This window comes from Phoca vitulina, unplaced genomic scaffold (assembly GCF_004348235.1).
Source record: "Phoca vitulina isolate PV1807 unplaced genomic scaffold, GSC_HSeal_1.0 scaffold11, whole genome shotgun sequence".
NCBI classification, from domain to species: domain Eukaryota; kingdom Metazoa; phylum Chordata; class Mammalia; order Carnivora; family Phocidae; genus Phoca; species Phoca vitulina.
The window spans coordinates 27580972-27604569 of NW_022589714.1; the positions used below are offsets into that span (position 1 = coordinate 27580972).

Genomic DNA, 23598 nt, shown 5'->3' on the forward strand with positions numbered 1-23598 from the left:
GAGAGAACATGGCATTATGTTTTATTCACCTCTTACATGTTGCTTAAAAACACGAAATTTTGTGAACCATTGTCACCCCAGCTTAGCATTTGTATCTCGTTCTCTTCTCAAGGTAGCTTTTCTGATAAGCAGTGTGGATTATGGGCCCGGAAGGCAGGAGGTCTGAGTTCTAGTCAGGCTTTCCTCCAGAGGGCTGTATGACTTAGCTTTTTTATTTTTTTCCCCCCATTTCTTTAAGTCTCCATTTTCTAGAAGAGGAGGATATTGGACTAGACCATGATACTACTGTTAATAATAATGGTATTTATTGAGTCCTATATGCCAGACACTCCACCATTATGATATTTAATCTTTGGAGCAAGCCTATGAAAGAGTTTTATTTTTGGCTCCATTTTACAGAGGAGGATACTGAACCTCAAGAAAGTTAAATAACTTGCTTAAATCACTGAACCAGTAAGTGGAAGAGCTTGGAGTTCACCCAGATATCTACCAAGCTGGACTCTTACCTGTTACAAGTTACCCACCTTTCCCCATATACATCCCTTTCACTTCTAAATTTCTATGAATTCATGTATATAACTGCATCCCATTTTGTTTAGTGTTTTCACCCCTTCCTCCATCTCTCCCTTCTTTTATTTCTCTATTAAGCACTTATGATGTACCTGTTATATATTGAACCAAAACAAGGCACTCTGAGAGAAATAAAATACAGATCTTTTCTGTGTGCAGTATGTCCCATTGTTTGTTTAAAACAAATGACAGGGACCATGACTGTAAACTTAGTCACCTGAAAGTTAGACCTTTGAGATGATAATCATGAATAACTTTAACTTCCCAGGTCACCACCTTTCACCATGTAGCCATATTAACTAATGAAAACTGAAGTATTCTTATGTTCCTTTTAATCCTCTGGTGAATTGCCAATGTATAGTGCAGTAACCAAGGGAAGAAGCCAAGGAGAGAAGGATGAGAAATAAGGAGTGTGGATATTGTGCAAATTATATTATCAATCTCTACGTAATGAAGAATTTAATTTTTTTTAAAGATTTTATTTATTTATTTGACAGAGAGAGAGAGCACAGCAGGGGCTGCAGCGGGCAGAGGGAGAGGGAGAAGCAGGCTCTCCCTGAGCAGGGAACCTGACATGGGGCTCGATCCCAGGATCCCGAGATCATGACCTGAGCTGAAGGCAGATGCTTAATGACTGAGCCACCCAGGTGCCCCAAGAGTTTAATTTTTTTAATTGACTTTTATAAAGACTTTAAAAAATTGAGAACCATCTCAAAATATTAGAAGAATACATTAATATTCAAACTCACTGAAATATAATTATTTGATATTCTTTTCTTTAAGCCAAGTCTTTTATGAATCTTAGATTACAGAACTCTTACTTAGGATTCAAATACTAGGATAGGGTGCCTGGGTGACTCAGTTGGTTAAGCATCTGCCTTCGGCTCCGGTCATGATCCCAGGGCCCTGGGTTCGAGTCCCACGCTGGGCTCCCTGCTGGGAGGGGTGGTCTGCTTCTCCCTCTCCCTTTGCCCTTCCCCTCTGCTTGTGCTCTCTCTCTCAAAATAAATAAATAAAATCTTAAAAAAAAAAAAAAGAATTCAAGCACTAGGATAAGACCTGCATGTTTTTCCTTTTATATGATAGGTTTGGTTTACAGATTTTGAAAACAAAGTTTATTTGGTTTACAGTTGAATAACTCATTCCTTTCTGAACCATTTCATCTTTTTAAATGAAAATACACTTATTATTTTTTTAAATTAATACAACATTAAATTAAACAACATTGCTAGTTGTTTTTTGGATTTCATAACCAGTCTGTGAAAGTTTAGTTATAAAATAGTTGCATAGAATTTGGGTCTCTATCAATGCCTTGATCTTTTCAGTTAAATGAAGGACATGAAAAAGTTTAAAACCATTGCTGTACAAGAAAAATAGTTATATTCCCCCCATATTTGAATAAGAAATGAACATTTGCTAAAGGTAGCTATTAATTTAGAGCCTTAGCACTTGAACTTTATCAACTTTTTGCTTTTATCCTCTAATTAACTCTTCCTTTTAGGAGGCAGTTTTAGCCAGATCGAATTTTCAAAATATTTATGCCATCTTTGCTGTTAAAAATATTTTGCGGAGCATTTTCACACATTTTTGAAACTTGGAAGCACTCACTAAAAATGTGTTGATTACATTTGTTTCTGCCAAAATAGTTAAAACATCTTTGAAGAGGTTGTCTTTGGAAGCAAACGTCTTGGCTTGGAAATCTTTGCCTGTGTTGACAAACTCAATATGGGATTTGCTTTTGCCCGACTGTAGTGTCAAGTAGTGTGAATAAAAGAGTTTAAGCGATAGTCCTCACCATGGTTCACTCTAGGACAGGTGCTATTCTGAACCACATGCATGTGTCATTGTAGTCTCTCAACATCTCTGTGAGGAGGTACTTTACATGAGAGGAAACTGAGGCCCAGAAAGGCCACAGGGCTAGGATGTGGTGTGGTCAGGAATTGAACACAGGTCACCACCTTCCACAGCTCTGTGCCAGTCTTTCTCCCAATGTTACACTTTTTCTTGTGCAGTAATTATGTTAAGAGACTCCAGAGGTAGAAGAATTTTGAGATCCATCTTTTCCAGCCTGCAGCTTTCATTCTTATTCATATCTGAACTCTCTCAAATAGAGTATAAACTCTATTTTTTTTTTGTATTTAACAAAAATATATGAAAGAATTGAGTTTCCTTTGATACTACTCTTGTGTCCAAGCCTCTCTGAACCAATAGTTATTTTGTGTTCTGCAAGGAAGAATGTTTGACTAGGTATCATTTCTGTATTTACTGTGTGTCCCTTAAATCAGTTTTTGCTTCAGAGTGCCTGGGTGGCTCAATCAGTTAAGTATCCAACTCTTGGTTTCAGCTCAGGTGATGATCTCAGGGTCATGAGATTGAGCCCCAAGTTGGGCTCCACACTCAGCTGGGAGTCTGCTTGAGATTCTCTCTCTCCTTTTGCCCCCCTCCTTAAAATAAAGAAATAAATCTTCTAAAAGATCAGTTTCTGCTTCTATAAAATGAGATGGTTCACTGATAGGTAAAGCTCTTTCTGGAATGTTGTAGGGAGTCAGTACACATTTGATGTAGCAGAGGGAAGAGAATTTATGAGATCTTGTGTCAGAAGGCTGAAATTTAACCCAGGTCTTATTTTCCACATCTGTGAAACAGGGTGGTGTGTTTTGAGCATTAAATGAGATAATATATATGAAAAGGATTTATTAGACTGGAAGTACTTGATACTTTTTCTATCTTACTACTGTCTTCTGCTTCTGTGGAAAAGAGGAAATACTTTGTAACTATCTGCTGACTAGAAGAGCTATATGTTGTTTCAAAAGTTATAACATGGCATTTCTTTTTTTCCTTTGGACATAAAGCATTCTGCCCTAAGCGGAATACGCTGCCGCCTTTTGTCTCCCCAACTCCACTCATCCTCTCACTCTATCTTCAGCAAATATTTCCTGAATACCTGTTTGTCAGACAGTATATTCCTCTAACTCCATAATTAGCTTAAAATTCTGTCTACCTTTTAGACCAGAAATAACCCTAGGAATAACCAATTCTTGGAGCTTGTATTGGTTACTTACATCTTAGAACATTTTAGAGACTGTTGATAGTAGCTCTGGTATGACAGAAGAAGAGAACATAATGCTGGAGGCAAATCGGTTGTTCTGTGAGGGAAGGCCGTCAGTTGAGGTGTTGTGTTTAGTTTAGTGAGGAATATTTCCGTGAACCCTGACCTTCAGTTCATGTGTGAGATCCAGGGGTGTATCTTCCTCTGAAAATGTGTAGAGTTCTACGTATCAGCTGCTTGGCCAATATGGAGACAGAGAAGCTCCAGTGAAAAGGGCTTGACTTCAGGGGTTAAGGCAAAGGTAGGGGGTCCCTCTCATGACCCGTGTGTGTACAGCCATTTCCCCAGCAGATGGCGCATGGAAAGGGAGCACCCCCTGTGGCTACTGACCCGGAGGGAAAATGAGTGTGAGTTGTAAGGATAGATTTCTTTTCTAAATGTGAAGGAGAAACTTCTTGCAGATTCTGGACTGGAATTTAGGAGACCTAAGTCTGTGAGACCCTGGACAATTCACTTCACTTCTTATAGCCTCAGCTTGCTCACCAGTAAAATGAGGGGGTCCTCAAATGGCTTTGCATATTTTCAGTTTGGGTTCCCCTGATTGCTTAATCCTTAAGCATATTTATAGCTTTCTGTAAGCTAAACATCTTAGTTCTCTTACCTTCAGAGATGTCACCTTTTCCGGTGTTATACAGAAATTATTTAAGTAGTAACTTTGATTAAACTTTTTAATCTTTTCAGCAAATTATAACTATTTTAAAATATAAAAAAAAAAGTTGCATTATTTGCGTTGTATAGAAGAATGAAATCCAAGCATTCTTTAAAGAAATAAAGTGAATCTTTTAGGGAGTATCCGACTCAACTTTGCAAGTTGGCTGTTCTCGTGTTATCAGTGCATGCCAGAACCATGACAACATCTGTAAAAATAGGGTGTTCCTGTCGCCCAGTTGTCTGGTGGCATTGACTTTGCTCAAAGGACTTTCACATTTACAGCCTCAGCTGACCAACACGGTGAGGCAGTTGCCATTCACTTAGCAGTAAGTGGGTCATCTAGCAATAAGCTGTGAATGAAAGCAGAGTGCGCTATGAGATGGGATATGTTGGATTGTTTTCTTTCATCAGAAAGACATTTTGAGGTTATCTGTTGTGTCAAGTTTGTGAAATTGTTTTAGAGAAATGATGCGGATGAAGCTTAGTTTTACTACTTAATGTCGGGCTCTCGCTGAGTGTCCTCTGGGCTTGTGCTTGTTGCTGGGTACTTCTGTGCAGTGGTCAGGGCATTCTATTATTATTGGAAAGTGAGGCTCATTGGAAACCATTTACTTTTCTAAAATGACACGTTTTACATGACAATGATAGGTTAAAACTCATTCATATCAAGTGAAAACATGAACCATGTTTCTGATCTTTCATTCTTTTTCCCCTTTCCTCCTTTCTTCCCTCCCTCCCTCTCTTCTTCCCTCCCTCCTTTCCTTTCCTTACCTCCCTCCCTTCCTTCCTTCCTTCCTTCTTTCCTCTCCCCCTTCTTATTCAGCAGATATTAGCACCTAATCTGTGTCATGTTGGGCAGAGTGTGAGGAGACTGTTTGAAGGGGAGAAGTAGCTTGAATGGAGGACCCTAAGAGAGAGGGAACATGTGGTCCACATGGTTTGAACTTCGTTGATGATAGAATCGAAAAGGGAATGGCTTGAGGCTAGAGAGATCAGCCAAGACTGAGCCGGAATACAGCAGAGTCAAGGACGACCTGAACTGGCATTTGAGAGTAGGCCAAGCCTTGGTGCAATGAGACTAGTTAGGAGACTGTTACTAATCCAGACACTGAGGCTTAGTTCCAGAAGAAGATGGAAACTCTTTTGAGCCCAATATTATTCCAGGTCTCTCATGACTGTGTCTTAAAAGATGTCATTGGTATTGACATTGGAGACTAGAAGTGATGGTCCAGACCAAGCATAGTAGTTACCGCAACTCAATAATTGGTAGTGGGGAAAGAGAGAAAATGGAATAGAAGACCCTTTTTCTCCCCTAAACACAGTCTTAGGACATCTAATATATCCATGTTATTAGGTGCTTGTGTCTTCCCTAAGGATGTGGGAGACTAGCAGATGACTGAGTGTGAGGGGCAGGACGAGTCAATACACATGACGAGGTTTTAGAAGAGTTGGAGCAGCTCATGCTTTTATTTTTTGAGAGTTCTAGCACTGGTTTCTTTTGATCCCAGATTGCAGAAGCAAGACAGTCTGTTTGTTTTCAGGTATTTGTTGTGTCTTTTGAGCTGTTTGTTGAGACTGGCTCACGTTGCCCGATAGTGCCTTATGAAGCGCTGGGTCGGTGTGCACTATGAAACGGAGCTCATCCCTGAGCAGGCATATGCCTGGTGCCACCACAGTTAGAACTCTGTGCATTTGGGTTAGACTTGCTTTCTTGTGTTTGAATTCTCTCTGTCTGTACCTCTTTACACCCCCCACCCCGAGACTTTCCTACAGCCCCCAGCACCTTCTTTTAGTTCCAGTTATTATTGTTTCAATCATTGTATGTTGTCTCTGCTCTGCCAAGAGGGAGAAGGGAAATTACGTAGTAAAGTATCAGTGTTGTGTCTAAGGGTAGAGGTAATGTGGGAAAAAGAGACGTGAAGGTAGTAAAGAGTATGAGAACTTTGTTTTGTCGGTAGCAGTTTTTTTTAGGCTGAGGTTTTTGTTTTTTTTTATTTCAGTTTTTGATCTTCTATGGAGTGAAAAGATAAAACAGAAATAGTGACTTCTTTATTCTCAAGGCTCAGGATCCTGAACTATGAAAATGATTTCATATACTAGGTATCTGGATTCTTTTTTATGCCCTATATGGCTCAAAATAATTTTGGTAAAATATATAGCCTGCAGCCATATTTCTAAATCAAATGGTTTTGAGGACTTCTTACTTAATGGTTAGATTTTTCTGAGCATTTGTTCTAATTCCAGTAAGAACAATGCTTTTAGAATCTCCATTGGAGAACCCACTTTCTAATAACGTGACCATGCAGTTTTTGAGAATGCCTTACTGTCGCATATTTTTAAACCCGGAACTGTTCTCTGTAAACCAGCTTTTGTCAGGGCTCTAGAAAATACTTGCACTTCACATAAAAATCTTGTAGATTCCTCTTTCTAATTTTGCTTTGAACTATCTTGGAAGAGGAATACACATAGATGGAATGGTGGTAAAAGGCAAATTACCCTTTCTGCTCTAGGCTGGTAGTGTCACCACCATCTTCTGGGCTTTATGTGAAGGAAATAACATTTCTTCTGTAATTCAAGTGAAATAAAGATTTGGCCAATTCAATGTATATATATTTAGCAAAAAATATATGAAGATTGGGTGTTTTTCTGTTAATTTGCTTCAACCAGTTCAGTACCATTTTCATGTGGGAATTGAACCAATTATATCTGATAATACTAAAAGTAAATTTAAGCAGATCTGTGATAAACTATTTATTAAAATTTCCCAGTTAAAGCAGATATGCTGGAAAAAAAGTCAGTGAAGTTGCTTAGTTGAAAAATTAAAGAAAATAAGCCAAGAGAATTATTCCAATTATAAGTAAAATAGAAAGCTCCTTAGATGCATACCAAGATATGACAGTTTATAAGAACTTCAGATTCCCAAGAGTTAGACTCAGTTCTAGAAGAAGGTGGAAGCTTTGCAGAGTTCAGTACCATTCTAATGTCCTGTCATAATTGGGTCCTGAAAGATACTGTGAGTTGACATTGGCGTTCACTGGGACTTGTGATATAAAGACATTTTAATTCAAACATTTTGATCTCCTCTCATAATATTCTCCTTAATCTTGGATAATATTAGATTTACGTGGTTTTTATGAAGTGCTAAAATAAATTTTTTGAAAAATGTTGTCAAGTGTGTCATTTCTATTGTGTCAATAGTAAGCAGACAAAAACCTACTTGGTCAAGTGACATTTTTATGGGTGCATCAGTTTTGTTGGTTGGAGTTTGCACATCCCCTGTAGGTATTAAAGCCTCTCCTTCCTGTGTGGGACCTTGAAGTTTATGATGAAGCAGAAGTGATCAAGGATATCCTGGTTGCCTGAATGAAATAATTCAGATTCCACAGGTGCCAAACTCAGTCACAAAGACATATGTTCATGGGGCATTTACTTTCTATTATGTGCCAAGCTGTGACTGGGTTAGACACTGTAATACGAAGATGAAGAAGACACCTTTATTTTGTGTGTATTTGCTCATGTGTTAGAGGGAGAGAAGTTATCTAATGATGATACACAGAATGTACTATTGTAGCAGTCTGTGCGGGCGCTGTGGGAGCACAGAGGGTGGTGGGACGGGGTTCCTCAAAGGGACAGAGGAGTGAAGAGCTTGACTGGGGTGGCAGCTGGTGAGGGCATTCTAGAGGTAGGAAGGAGCATATATAAATGCATAGTGTCCCGTGGAAATGTGTTCTTATTGAGGGAACAAGGAGTAGTTCAGTGTGGCTGGAGCATGAGGAGGTTTTCGGGTGAGTGTTGAAGGAGAGGGTGGGGAGATGAGGCTGCATAGGACCGTGTGACCAATTGAAGGTAGGTATGGACAGAGAAAAGGGCATCAAGGAGGACTTCGGGGTTTGTGATTTGGGGGCAACCAGGTAAATGATGGGGCCATCCTCCAAGCTACGAATACAGAAGGAAGAGCAGAAGGAAGAATTTCTCTTTTGGAGAAAGAGAAATTGATTTTTCTCTGCAGTGAGTTTGAAGAGGTTGTGTGCTAAAGCACAGTGGAGCTGGATAGATTCAAGTCCAAATTTTACTTCTACCTGTTAGTAGTTTGTGCACTTGAGCAAGTCACATAACCACTTTGTGCTTCGTTATCATGTGTAAAATGAGATTGTCTGTTGTGATGATCATGAGATAATATTTGGGAAGCACTTGAGCACACTGTCTGGCTCACTGAAGTGCTCAAATTTGGTTAGTGTTACTATTTTGACAGAAGTGTTCATTAAGGAGTTGGAATTTATAGGTCTTGAGTTCAGGGGTGAGGTTTGGGTGTAACCTAGGGATCCCAGAGTCATCAGTATGAGGGGGGCGTTGAAACCACTATAGAAGATGAGATTATCCAGGGAGAGTAGAAAGAGAGGGGTGCTGAGCACCAAGCCTGAGGAACAGCACTAAAGGAAGGGTAGCAGAAAACTGAGAAGGAAAGGCCAGAGGGGCAGGAGGAAAACCAGGAAGGAGTGACATCAGGGAAGCCAGGGAGGAGAGACTAACACTGACAGATGCTTGAGAGAGATCAGGATTAGAAAATGGATGGATTGAGGGGCACCTGGGTGGTTCAGTCTTTTAAGCGTCTGCCTTCAGCTCAGGTCATTATCCCAGGGTCCTGGGATTGAGCCCCACAGAGGGCTCCCTGCTCAGTGGGGAGCCTGCTTCTCCCTCTCTCACTGCTCCTCCCCCTGCTTTTGCTCTCTCTTGCTATCTCTCTCTCTCTAAAATAAATAAATAAAATCTTAAAAAAAAAAAAAAGAAAATGGACGGATTGGAAAGCAACCCTTGAGTTCTTCTCCAGGATGTTTTTCTGTCATTAGGCTGCAGGCTCCATGAGGATGGTTGTCTGACCAATGCCCAGTACTGGTACGAGCAGACATTTGTGAGTGCTTAGTGAATAAGTGAGACTGTGGGAGAGGAGGTAGTAGATGATTGCTCACCATATCTTTGAGCTCTTCAGGTGCTGCGTGACCTCCCTCTTTTTGTGCCCACCACTTCCTCTGTTATGTTTCACCATCTGATTTCCTTTTTTCATTGGGAAAATCAAGTCTTGAGCAGGAACCTCCCTCACTTTCTTGTCTGCTCACTGCTACTTAGTTTTAGTGGAGTGATTGGGATGGAAGCCAAACCACAACAGGTTGACAGGTAAAGATAATAAAGGTAAAAAATACAAAAATAAAATCTATTTTTAAAAAAGACATAAAAAATACAAAAGGTTTTTTTTTTTTTTTTCAGTTGCTTTACTGGGAAGAGAGAGACAATGATAAGTAAAGAGGGAATTGAGTTTATGAAGCTTATTTATTTTAGGATGGAAGAGACTTGGGCATTTTAAGTACTGAGAGCAGAGACCCAGATGAGGAGGGAATGATTGATAGAGTGAGACTCCCAGGAGGCAGGAGGTGGAAGGATTCTGAGCACAGGAGAAAAGCAGGTCATGTGGAAACCAAGTTTGTGGGTAGCAGGGCAGGGCAGGGAGGGAGTTCTTACTCATGTTGCTATTTTCTTTATAAAGAAGGAGATAAAAAAGTGATTGGGAAACATAAGGGGGTTGTGGGTTAGGGAGTTTCTTGCAAATGATAAAGAATATTGAAAGAGGTATCGTGAAGGATGGAAAAACTGGCCAATTAGGACACCAAGAAGAGGTGGTAGGTGTCATAGAGCACTTAGCTGAATTGCGGAGCTGGAATTTGTGGCAGCAGCAGCCCACATGGGACTGTGGTTTTCCAGGGGAGCTTAGAGCATAGGGCACGAATAGAGGAGACTTACAGCGGACTTGATCAGGATTGGGTTTTGGCCAGGGGGTTGCAGGGCAAGGAGAAGGTATTTGAAGTGGTGGATCCTGTCGTACAGGCCAGATAGAGAAGGAGGTGAAGATAGAAGAGGGCTCATAGAGTAGGACCCAACTGGACAAGTCAAGGAATGTGAGATGTTGATGAAGCCAGATGAGTGGTTTAGCTGCGGATAGAGAATGAGAGTAGAAGAAGAACAGGAACTCGCTATTAGAAGTTAAATGTCTGAGCTGGGCTAGTTCTGGCATAAGACGCTGAGATCCAGGATGTTAGCAGTAGGTGTGGAGAGAAGGTGGACTGTGAGGGAGACAGGTACATGCTGAGCCGGGTGTTGGATCTTTGCGGGGGGCAGGGGGTACGTGCAGGATCATTTTTAAGGAGAAGAAGAAGGTGGTAGTACAAGAGTGGCCTGTGGTGTAAAAATGAGGTCTTGGGACGTGTGGGTCATGGTTGGAAAACTATTGGTTGTGCGTCACTGGGGGAGTTAGAATACACTTGCCCTGCTACAGGCCCGGGGCGGGGGGGGGGGGGTGGGACTTGACCTGGGGCAAGAGGGGCAGACCTGGTTCAGTAAAATGGTAGAAGTGGTGTGAGGTTCAGAAGAGGTCAGAGACTTTGTTTACCACAGAATAGACATTTCTGGAAAGCTTGAGAATGGTGTCAGGCCAGGTCAGGAGAGATGAAGCATGACATACAGTCATGGGAGGCTCTGTGACAGGAAAAGCCTGCATTTGGGTGGGAGCCAGCAATGACCTGGATGTGAGGCATGAGGGCTTCGAGTTTCCCAAAGGAACATGGCGAGAAAGGACTTTGTTTTTGGTGCTAGCTGACAGATTGTTGGGGAGAAACATTAAGCGGCAAGCACCGCTAATAAAATTGCGGTGGGAGAAGCTAACATTTATAGAGATTTCTACATGCCAGGCACTGTGCGAAGCATTTGATGTGGATTTATTTTATGGAATCTGTAGAACCACTCAAGGAGGTAGAAATGATGAGGTCATCATTTAAGTTTTCAAAATGAAGAAAATGGATTTTAGAACGATGGTGTGAATGGCTCTCGCTCATAATTCCGCTGTTGGGAGTTGGAATCTGAGTCCAGGTGGCGTGAATGCACGCCTTCTCTGATCTCCGAACTGCCTCCAGGATTTGAAGGGAGGAAGCTCGATTACTTCCTGGAATCAGACCTGACCTGTCGCTGATGGAGGATTCAGGCTGATTTGCTGAATGCACAGATTTTAAATCAGGGGTCATCAGTGATGACTACAGACTTAATTTTTAGAGTTTAACTTATTTTTCATTTTGGTTTCGGTTGCACAGTATTATGAAAAGTTTGATATACTCAGAGAGGTAGTGGTTAATGGTCACAGGACATTTTAAAAAATACCTAGAGTTTCCCTGTAGGAATAATACTCAAGTAATTGGAAATAACAGGAAAAACTGAATATGAGTCAGTGTGTTAGCAGTCTTTGATATGTTAAAAGTTTGGTGCGTAACATTTGAAAATCACTGGTTTTTAAATAGTGTGTGCATGTGTAACAGTCTGAAATAGTGTGTGTGGGAGTAATAATCTGAAATTCATCCACTGGAACCTTATTAATAAGATTACTTTCTCCTCGTTGATATTTAGACTGTTTTCATCCTCTAAACTCCCCTTCCTTTAATATCCATCCTGGGTAAAGTGCTGTGCAGCACTTGAACCTATTAAACTTACCTTGTAGTCGAAACTTACTGACTTCCCTCGTGAATAGGTAATTCAGTGACTGGACTGGGATGGTTCTCGACCCGCAGAAAATAGTTCCCCTTCTCTCCAGCTACCTCCCTTTTCTTTATATAGTTGTAATTACCACCCTTATAGCTCCCGTGCTGTAAGGGTTTCCAGTAGCAGTTGACTAACTACAATTCATAAAGGCTAAGAGGAACCTGTTGTCAAATTTTACCTGGAGGCTCAACTTTCTTGTGCACCATTTCCTAGATTCATTTCTCTGAACTCTGGTTTTTATAGATTTTGATTTGTTTGAGGCAGCAAATTTAAAAACTTTATTTTTTACTTCCCTTCATAGTAGGGGAATTGGGAGAATAATACAACCAAGTTTTTGCTTCCCCCTTTGTCAAAATGAATGATAAAAACCACGATCAAATTGCTGACGTTACGCCGTGTTCATGTTGTTACATTCTCACAACAGTGTAGTAACAATTACCATCATGATTTTACAAGTCAGAGAATGGTCTTTTTTTTTCTTAAAGATTTTATTTATTTATTTGACAGAGATACAGCAAGAGAGGGAACACAAACAGGGGGAGTGGGAGAGGGAAAAGCAGGTTCCTGCTGAGCAGGGACCCCGATGCGGGGCTCGATCCCAGGATCCTGGGATCATGACCTGAGTCGAAGGCAGACGCTTAACGACTGAGCCACCCAGGCGCCCCCAGAGAACGGTCTTAAAGCAGTTGAGTAACTGGAACATAAATGGTGGAGATAGGATTTAAACTCCCGGGATGTGCCAGAAAGGCTCTCCAACATAATTTTATTTTATTTATTGATTTTTAAAAATCTTATTTATTTATTTATTTAGAGAACGAGAGAAAGTGTACAAGTTGGGGGTGGGGCAGAGGGAGACAGAAAGAGAATCCTAAGCAGACTCCAGGCTGAATGCAGAGTCGAGGTGGGGCTGGATCTCAGGACCCTGAGATCATGACCTGAACGGAAATCAAGAGTTGGAAGCTTAACTGACCGACCGCCCAGGCACCCCTCTCTAGCATAATTTTAGATTAGAATATCAGTTGGAAGTTGGATGGAAGAGTATTGGTGGTTTTTCTGCTCTTTTTCTCCATGTTAAAAAAAGAAAAAGGAATTCTTCCTGTATATTATATATAATGTGTTCATGTGTGCACATAGTTCTTTCCATGCTATGGAGATTAGCACAGATTCTTAGGAAAGATGATTAAATTGAGACACTTATGGGGATGCCTGGGTGGCTCAGTCAGTTAAGCGTCTGCCTTTGGCTCAGGTCATGATCCCAGAGTCCTGGGATCGAGCCCCATGTGGGGCGTCCTGCTCAGCAGGGAGCCTGCTTCTTCCTGTCCCTCTGCCCCTCCCCCCACTCATGCTCTCTTTCTCAAGTAAATAAATAAAAATCTTTAAAAAAATAAATTGAGACACTGTGCTCTACTTTCCAATTATCTGTCAAGAGCATGTCTGTGCTGAGTAGTGGAGAAAAGGTGTGTGTGGCCCCTGCCGGCACGTCCATGTGGTGTTGTTAGGGACTGCCTGGCCTGGTGTGGACTTTAACTGCCATAGCCTGTGCTGGGTCCCCGGTGGGCCATGCCTCCGGCCCTTGTGGCAGCTGGGAGGAATAAAGGGCTTCCTGTTTGAGCCTAGCACTGCTGTATGTAAAAGGCTTTCTCCAGTCTGGGTTTTTAAAATTTTCTACTTTCAGTTGTTTGACTCTGCCTGTTTTGACCTCTGACTTCTGTGCTGTATTTACAGTCTCTGAGTAGGACTTGAGACTGAAAAGAGTCTTAAACATGATCTGTCTCTACCTCCTACCTCCTCATTTTATAGATGAGGAAGTTGACTCACAGACATGAAATGAATTATTCAAAGCCCTGGGACTAGGGGCCAGGACTAGAAGCCAATCTCATGACTTCACTGATGTTTTTCCTGTTACAGAATGATTTGTGACTCCCTATGTATTGCTTCCAACTCCTTATTTACTCATCTTGATCCTGGCTTCCCGCCTGGCTCCTTGATCCCTTGGCTTTGCATCCTGCACTGATTTGAGGGAACAGTTGTTTGTTGGTGTTAATCCCAGCTTTGGAATCACTGTGTGACCCCTGGTAGAGTCACTTTGTGCCTTAATGTCATCAGCAGATTAGGTAGGACCCTTATGTAAATGTATAATCATGTGAACTGGTGATCTGTTTTATTTAGTGGAAGAGACTTTTAGAAAATTTAATGAAAACAAGTAAAGTATAGGGAAAAGTCAGTTAATACAGATTTCATGTTGAGTAAGCTACGCAAGGAATCATGAGAAAGTTAAAGAGACTTTACATCAAATTGTTACATAATGTAGTAAATTGGGGACCTTCTTTGTTCTTTATACAGAATACCTGTTGGATCAAATCTTCCTCTGAGGGTAGTAATATAAATTAATTTGTAGGTTTTACTTTTGATCTTGAACTTGGAAAAACATTTGGTTGAGTTGTTTTACCCGATCTGATTAGTAAAGAGGAATCTCATTGAAAATTGGAATTTTCAACGCTGTGACATTTTGGCATAATGAAAAAACTAGATGCTTGGGTTAAATCCTAGTTTTCTGTCTATGAACCTCTTTGAAACTCAGGTTCCCTATGTGTAAAATGGGAAAAATATACTTAGCTTTCCAGTGAGAATTATGAGGATTAAGTAAAATAATACTTGCGAAGTTCTTGGCACATAGTGGGTTCTCAGTCTGAGCTAGCTTTCTTCCTAATGTTTTAACGCTTTCTATTATATTTAGATATCTGATATCCATGTTACTGGAGAGTCAGAGGATATGTCTGCTAAGGAGAGATTGCTCCTGTGGACACAGCAGGCAACAGAGGGTTATGCTGGAATACGGTGTGAAAATTTCACTACCTGCTGGAGAGATGGAAAACTATTTAATGCCATCATTCATAAATACAGGTATGGAATTGGTGGGGTCTTTTTTCTCAGACAAATATGAGAAGTGTTTCTTCCATTTCCAAATTTCAAAATAACCTTTTATTATTACAGAAGCAATACATGTGCATGGCAGAAAGTTAGAAAATACAGACCAGACACAAGTAGAAGCATCACATTCCCACCGCTCCAAGGTCATCACTCTAAACTTGTGCATACACACAGACTCACACAGCTATAATATGCCTTTGGATTTTGCTGGTAACTTGGCAGACAGTAAGCTCTGATAATATAGAATCTTGGATGAGCACAGTTGTGCATACGGAGGACTGATGAATGGTAGGGTGAGGGTTTAGTTCCGATTTAGAGCTCGCACATGTCCAAATTAGAGTCTCCTAGGCTCGTTACTCTAGTGAGTAGCGGGGTTCAAAAGTGGCCAACTTTGGGGTGGTTAACAGTTTTCTGGTAAAAATTATTACTATTTTTTTAAAGTTTATTTGTTTTATTTATTCATCTCTACACCCAACATGGGGCTCGAACTCACAACCCCAAGATCAAGAGTCGGTGCTCTTCCGACTGAGCCAGCCAGGCACCCCAACTGCTGAGAATTATTAACAACAAATCCCAGTTAATACTGACATAGCACTTACTAAGTGCCAGACACTATCCTAAGCAGTTTTTACGTGTTTTGACTTATTTAGTCTTCACAACATCCCTACAGGACTATTATCATCCCCAGTTGACAGACAAAAACTGAGGCACAGAGTAAAACTTGCATATAGTCACATAGCCAGCAGGAGGCAGCTTTGAGATTCAGACCCGGGGCCTCTGGTTTTTTACTCCGTGCTTTTGTTGTCTTATAAGGAGCTAGATCCCCAGAAAATATTGACTGAAAACAATGTATTTCTTGATCTCAGTTCCTTTTCTTAGTTTTGCAAAAATTACATCATGTAGTCAAAGAACTGTCTTCCTAGATAGGATAAGCTGAGCTATGACTCATTAGACTAACAAACTTATTTGATAAAAACAATAATTATATAGAGTTGTTAATATTTGTTAACTTTCTATATGTGAGGCATTCTGTCCATTGCTTTCCATATGTTCTCTCATTCGGGTCTCCCAACAGTACCACAAAACGGACTGTTGTTTACCCCACTTTCCCAGAGGAGGAGCCTTGGGTTTGCCAAGGTTATGCTACCTAATACATTATAGAGCTGAGATTTTAGCCCGGTCTGCATGATTTAAAATCCCATTCTCCCCGTTTCTCTCCTTTCTCTTTCTGTTTTTCCTTTCACTGCCCTTTTCTCTCCCCTTCTTCTCTTTCTCTCATTTTTATTTTGGAAATTTCAACATCAGTAACACTGTAACGAATCTCCCACCATCCACATTCCAAGCGCCTTAAAACACTGTAGTAGTCTGCTTCCTCTTTGGAACACTATTTCAGTACAGGTAGGTATAGTCTGCCTGATTAAAAAAAAAAGCCAGAATCAACTTGCCTATACATGCTGAAAAGAAAGTACCAGACCTCCTTGAGTAACACAGTGCCAAGAGGGGTTTAGTGGTTACATTTCAGTTATCACAATGCACTTCTCGTGTGACTTAAAACAGGCCATCAGAGGGCTGTGTAGTTGGGCACATTTTATACCCGGGATGATGAGATCTTCTTGGCCTTTGAATAAAAATATTTGGATTGTTATACCTGAAGGATTTATGTCATGATGCATCTTTGAGGGTGTGCTCTTTTCTCTTTGAAGTGTTTTAAGTAGAAGCAAAGCATTTAGAAGCCAGCTATTCTTCTAAAATAATTGACTTTTAAAAACAATGGTCTCTAGACATTGTCTCTTTAATACTTGTGAAAGAGTAGAAGTACAAATTAGTATATGCATGCTGTGCATTTTTCTCCTAAGTACTTAAATAAGTCACTATCTGTCAGAGATGGTGAAATTTCCTAGGGAAGTTTAATGTTATAGAGCTCCTACTGCTTTAGGAGAGAATTTGGATCTTGTGAATGTTATTTGTTTTGAACTTTTAATCTGGTGGAGTGATCATTTTAGAAAATTGTTTAGCTTTAACTTTGAACTTTGATTTCCTAGTTGGCTTTGTTTTTCCTTGTTAGAATTCATGGTAAAAATAGGGAGTATCAGGTTTAAGTGCTCACAAGATTTCTTTGTTGCTGAAGGTTGTTAAGTTATCCTGTGCCTCATAAAATATTACAGTGGCCTTTTTCACTGGAAGAAATCTTTCATGTGTGGAACTGTATTTTTAGCTAAGGTCCTCAGGCTTTTCTTTTTACTTAAAAAACGATCAAATTTTATTCTTCTAGCATGTGTAAGAATTAAATGGATAGGGTTGAACTGCACATAATTTTCACTGTTGAATGCTTTAGAATACTAAAGGGAAATGAGAAAGTTATAAACAATTGTAAAATCCCTATAAGCAGATTTTTGGATATTGGACAGCAGTAATCACATTTAGAGAGTAGTGTGTAATTTATAGTTGTTTTTACTTGATAATTATTTCCATAAATTTTGTGATGTATTTGGATTTGCCGTAGGAACATACCCACTTAATTGGGTTTTGGGTGTAGTTTTTGGATAAAAAGACCTTTTTTATATGAGTTCAATGTGACTTATGTGATAAAAATGATCTGAGGTGGTAGCACATGGGTTTGGTTTCTACTCATATACCAAGTCTAACTGTAGGAATACTTGGTCGATAAGGATCTTAAGAGGGAATGAGGGCTTAGCAGGGAAGAACCTTCAGATTGCTGCTGTGGCTGGAAGGAGGGATGTGGGCTCCTCAGGGAGCAAGTTTGCATGCCCTAGAGAGAGTATGAAAGATTTCTCTGGAGATTAGAAGGAAAATGGATACTGTTTGTCATTGAAAAGTAAACCAGTATCATTTGTAGTAAGTGATCTCATCAGATTTTTATGTACATTATCTTCTGACGGTTTAGAAATACTGATCTAAAGTGGGAACAGAGAAATAGCATCTTTCAGATTTTGTATTACTGTAAATACTGTCAAAAGTTAATCAAGTACATTAAGTTGGACTGTCCAGCATATATTTTTATTAGTGCTCCCATATGAGAATATGACTTTTGAAGTGGAGAGAATGTTTGTTTATACCAGTAAGCAATACTTTACTAACATGAAGTAAAAATGAAGAGAAATTTTTATCATAAGACTAATTTATAGAAGATCCCTGAAGTTAAAAAGAAAGTAACTGTCACATAGAAGGCTCCCAAGAAATATGTGCAGACTGTTGACCATCTATCAATTTCTGTGTTAGCTGTTTTTATATATGATAGCTTTTAAAATGGTCACTGTCCTATGAAAGAGATGACACTATTTTCATTTTTATCTTTGTATTAAATGATCAAATTATTAAATAATTGAAGAAACTGGAGCTCAAAAGGGAAACATGACCTACCTTTTAAATGATGGAGGTGACTGCTCTGGAGTCTCAAGTCCTCGTAGGCTTCTGTATAACTACTTATCATAATCCCCTGCAGGCAAACTAGATACCAAGAAATGGAACTGTTGACGTGAGCAACTGGATAGTGCAGCGTTGAAAGCTAATGATATTCAGCAAAGATATATGAAAATTCTTGATGAATTTAAGAAATGACTAAATGAATAGTACATTTGTAAATGCCAACTAAAGATCTTGGTCCCTTGTAGGAAATTAATGAGGAACAACATTAATTGCATAACTTGGAATTAGCCATCAACGAAAATAGCATCGCAACAACTCATAATGTAGTGAGGAACATTGTAGATAATAAGAGAACATGAAAACACTTAGCATAAGTAAGAGCAAAACCACAAATGAACTGTTCTATAGTTTTGGTATGTCATATTATCCTAAAGAAGTGAAGAGCCTGGATTACGCAAAGGCTAGTAAGAATGATAAAGTAGTATGATTTAGTGGAAGAGATTACGAAGTTCCATAGGATTTTTTTAGAGCGAGTGAGCGAGCACATCCAAGTTGAGGGGAGGGGCAGAGAGGGAGAGGGAGAGAGAATCATAAGCAGGCTCCATGCCCAGTGCGGAGCCCAATGCGGGGCTCAATCTCATGACCCTGAGATCATGACCTGAGCTGATATTGAGTCCGACACCTAACTGACTGAGCCACCCAGGCATCCCTATAGGATCTATTTAAATAGGTCAGTGATTCAGATTATAACTATGCTTATCGTGAGCACAGTGTGATATATTGTAGAATCACTATGTTGTACATCTGAAACTAATATAACATTGTATGTCGACTATACTTTAATTAAAAATAATAAATCAGTTAATGATACAAACACTATGGTTTTCTATTAATTCTGTCTTAGGAAGCTGTTCCTAATTCCTTCTAGGAATGTCTGTTTGTTATGTTCTGTTTTTAATGGAAAGAATTCAAATAATAAAACTGCCATATACCTATACTAGTTTGAACTTGTTTTCTTTGTATAGTTTAAGTTTTCTTTAAAGCATATTAAAATCTTTTCACTGCAAACCACAACTGGAGAGAGATCTCGGGTAAATAAGCCTCACTCTTGCCCCGAACCTTAAGTTTCATTGAAAAGAATAACAAGGAAGACTGGATTTGATGGACTTGGATCAAAAGGATGTCACAAAAGCATTTGATAAGTAACTTAAAAGCAAGAGAAGTAGAATGAACTGAGAATCTGCAGCCACGGGATTCTAAACTCTAGTAGATTAATCACTCTGGTAGAGTTTGGATATAGAGGACTAAAATTCCCATCCGTAGCACACGTTCTTCATAGTACATGTTCCAAACAGAGGATTCAACTGATATTTCTGTGTTCTGATTTAAGAGTGTGCCCAAGTATCACAGTAAAATTGATTTTTTTTTGAAAGAAATAAAGCTCTGACTTCTAGCTTGAAATCCAACCCCTGACTTGTCTTAATTTATCAGTCACTGCACGTAGACAGCTACCCTAGAACATCGATGAAAGCCAAGTTCCAAAACAGCCGCACTCACTGTGAAAACATGTCTACCTGAGCAGGCATGAACATGAATGTGCACCCACAGGCCAGAAAGAACAGTGCAAAATGTGTAGTAGAGCAGGGCAAGCCTGAGGTGGTGGTAGAGGAAGATGCTAAGTATGTCAAGACTGAAATGTGTGTGTCGGGGGGGGTATTTTGCAGAGAGATTATTTCTGCTTACTAGTATCTGTTAGTCCTAGTCTTGTTTTTAATTTATGCTGCTATTCATTCATGTAAATTTCCTTTTGAGGCCGCTGGCCCTCTTTTCACAAGCAAGTTTTAAACATATTACTCAGGTAAGACTCAACTTTGAGATAGATGGTATTCAGGAGTATGCCATTTAAATATTTTCTAATCAGGCAGCCAGACATTTTTCACTTGTCTGAGTGTAGCTGGATAGCAGTTATTTTGTTCATTGTTTGCATTTTGAATTAGAATTTATTGGGACCATCATATTTCATTAATTTTAAATGTTTAAAGATGCTGTAATTGGGAAGATTAGACTGTAAGGCTGTGGTCAGAGTCTTGTTTAATAGTCTGACCTGGAGGCCTGTGATTCAGCCACATGCTTGGATTCAGGCACACCTTACAAGCTAAACTGGATTGGACTGGTTTAATACTGGGAGGAGGCCCCATAGGGCTTGAAATGTTCCCATAGGAAGTTGGATTAGTGTTGATGAGGTGATTTTTTTCCCTTCAGAACCAGGTCCGCCCTTAGGCTGCAGAGCCCAGAGGTATGAGGGTGTGTGTGTGTGTGTGCGTACACCACACAGGTATGGGCTCTGCTTTGTGTGTGGTCAGTGGCTAGGCATAGACACAGAGCCCCGAAGGTTATTACTTTTTTGAAAAGTCACAAGTATTTCTATTGAACAGAACTGATTAGAACATGGACTTTTAAATATGGAAATAAGTAGGTATCTTTTTTAAAAATTTAATTTAATTTTATTATGTTATGTTAGTCACCGTACAATACATCATTAGTTTTTGATGTAGTGTTCCATGATTCATTGTTTGCGTATAACACCCAGCGCTCCATTCAGTACATGCCCTCTTCAATACCCATCACCAGGCTAACCCATCCTCCCACCCCCCTCCCCTCTAGAACCCTCAGTTTGTTTCTCAGAGTCCACAGTCTCTCATGGTTCATCATTTTAAATGTTCTATTAGCCATATGAAAAAAGTAAAAAGAAACAGGTGGAATTAATTTTTATAATATTTTTAAAATCACATTATCGGGTGCCTGGGTGGCTCAGTCATTGAGCGTCTGCCTTCGGCTCAGGTCATGATCCCAGGGTCCTGGGATCGAGTCCCACATCAGGCTCCCTGCTCGGTGGGAAGCCTGCTTCTCCCTCTCCCACTCCCCCTCCTTGTGTTCCTGCTCTCGCTATCTCTCTCTCTGTCAAATAAATAAATAAAATCTTAAAAAAAATAAAATAAAATGACATCATCAGAAAAGTCTTTTTTTTTAAATTGAGGTATAATTGACATACAACATTATACTGGTTTCAGGTGTACAAATTTGATATTTGTATATATTGCAAAATGATCACCATAATAAATCTAGTTAATATCCATTAAAAAAAAGTCACAAGTTTTTCACTTTGTGAGGCAAAATCAAATTGCTTATTTACCTTATCAAATAAACTCAAAACAGTTGAATTCTCAGAGCTCACCCTGAAAAGCTGGTACATTTTATAGCAGTTTCTACAGTAAGTATTCCTTGCCACAGTCCTACTTTTTGTTTTATCTGTGATTTAAAAAAAAAGCAACTAATAGAAAATGTTAATACATTAACATAATAAAACATTCAAGTAAAATAAAAGGGCATGCATTGAAATGTGATTTCTTTCACCAGATTCCCAGTCCCATTGCCTAGAGGCAACTGTTCAGTTTCTTTTGTATTCTTCCAGAAATTTTCTGCATATACAATACATATACAATACATATACAATCACTTATTTTTCGGCGGGGGGGAAGGGTCATCTCTGTTGAGATATAATTTACATAAGCACCTAATCTTGAGCATTATTATAATCTTTTCTAAAACACAGTCGAGAGAATGGTATATATGTTATTTCGCATTTTTCTTTCTCCTTAATTTATTTTGGATGTCTTTCCATATCAGCATAAATAGGTTTACCTTATTCCTTTAAAATACTGCAGCGTAGGGGCGCGTGGTTGGCTCAGTCGTTAAGCGTCTGCCTTCAGCTCAGGTCATGATCCCAGGGTCCTGGGATCGAGCCCCACATCGGGCTCCCTGCTCAGTGGGAGGCCTGCTTCTCCCTCTCCCACTCCCCCTGCTTGTGTTCCTTCACTCGCTTTGTCTCTCTCTGTCAAATAAATAAAATCTTAAAAAAAAATAAAATACTGCAGCATATCCTACTGTATAGATATATAACATAATTTAATAGCATCATATTGATGGGCATTATATTCTTTGCTATTAAAAAGTGTTGAACTTTGTATGTGTCTTTGTGCAGATGAGTGAATGTGTTGGTTTGATAAGGTCCTAGAAGTAGAAGTAGAAGGTCAAAGGGTAATACATACCGATATCTGAATTGTCTGCTAGAAGAATTGCACTGAAATACCCCTTCTGCACTGTTTCCCCTCCATGGTGCCTTTGAGAAACATTCCCTTACTTTGTTAATGCATTCTAGCAGATCTAAACCCCATTCATGTTTCCCTGTTCTTTTTAACATTTACCCTTTTCTTCATAAAATTGTGTGGTTTTTTTTTTTTTTTTTTTTTTATAGCTTTTAAGCTATGCGCCAGAGCTGAAATTGCAGGCTTATGTTTCCCTCTGGTGTGCGAGCTCTTAGTCTAAGCATGTATGTGTTAAGAGTTTAGGGGAAAAATGATCAAATAAGTTGGCAAATTTCAGAGTTGATGTATTATTTAGGAAGTTAGAATGTCCTCAGTGGGGGCTGTCTTGAGATAACATATGAGAGGATGCCTTATCACAATGCCAGAGATTTAGGAAGTATGTGATAAACGTCAGATTCCTTTCCTCCCTAAGTGCTGCTGCTGACCCACTCAGGGCAGGGCACGTAACGGTACTGCGCAAGAGGGGCTGGGCTTTGATGGAAGACTCCCCTTCCTTGGAAACCTGACATAGGCTTCTTTGTCCTGGCTCCCGTCCGCATGCTCTTCTTACCCGTCTCTAACACTAAGATTTCCCTTATGTTGTAGGAACAGCTAACATGTCTTCTCTCCATCTATTTTTCTTTGAGAGGTCCATCTGTTTTGTTGCAGTACTGCTTTGACTAATTTTCGGATTCATATTCCTTTGTTATTTTGTGATATGAAGTAGTTTAATATTTTATTTTCTATCAGAGTAAAAAATAAGTGATTTATCCCCTTTTGGAGGAGTATTTATCCCCTAGTGACTAAGGTTTACTTAGGTTCACTGAAATAGGTATTGAAGGAATTACTTTTCTGTCAATATCAATACTATTCTCTGTATTTGTTAAAGTGTATGAGGCTGTTACAGGGTTAATTGTTCTTTGTGAATTGAGACTTGTTATTCATTAGGTATCTTTTAATTTCCAACGCTGGATTCCAGTCTTGAAGTACAAACAAAGCTTGCCATAAATCATCGTGTTTTTCAGTCTTTGCTCTCTGTCTTGTTGGTACAGTCATTTTGTAGAAAAAAATGGGAGGAAAATTTGAAATAAATTGAGGCATTTAGTTTTGAGAAAAGGGAAAATTACCTTCATAGCTTTGTTTCTTTCAACAATATGTGCCCAAATATGAGCATAAAGGAATACCTACACCCACTTACGAAACTGTGGGTGGATCTCTTGCATGTTCACA

General features: G+C 39.6%; 1 protein-coding gene across 19 annotated transcripts in view; it reads left to right on the top strand.

The window, feature by feature from the left end:
- DST (dystonin) overlaps window positions 1-23598 on the top strand; it is a 470596-nt gene that overhangs the window by 261280 nt on the left and 185718 nt on the right. For all 19 annotated transcript variants that reach the window (XM_032409610.1, XM_032409591.1, XM_032409594.1 and 16 more), the window contains one exon: window positions 14643-14809. In XM_032409610.1, the coding sequence (XP_032265501.1) occupies window positions 14643-14809 (167 nt within the window). The remainder of the gene's footprint in view (window positions 1-14642; window positions 14810-23598) is intronic.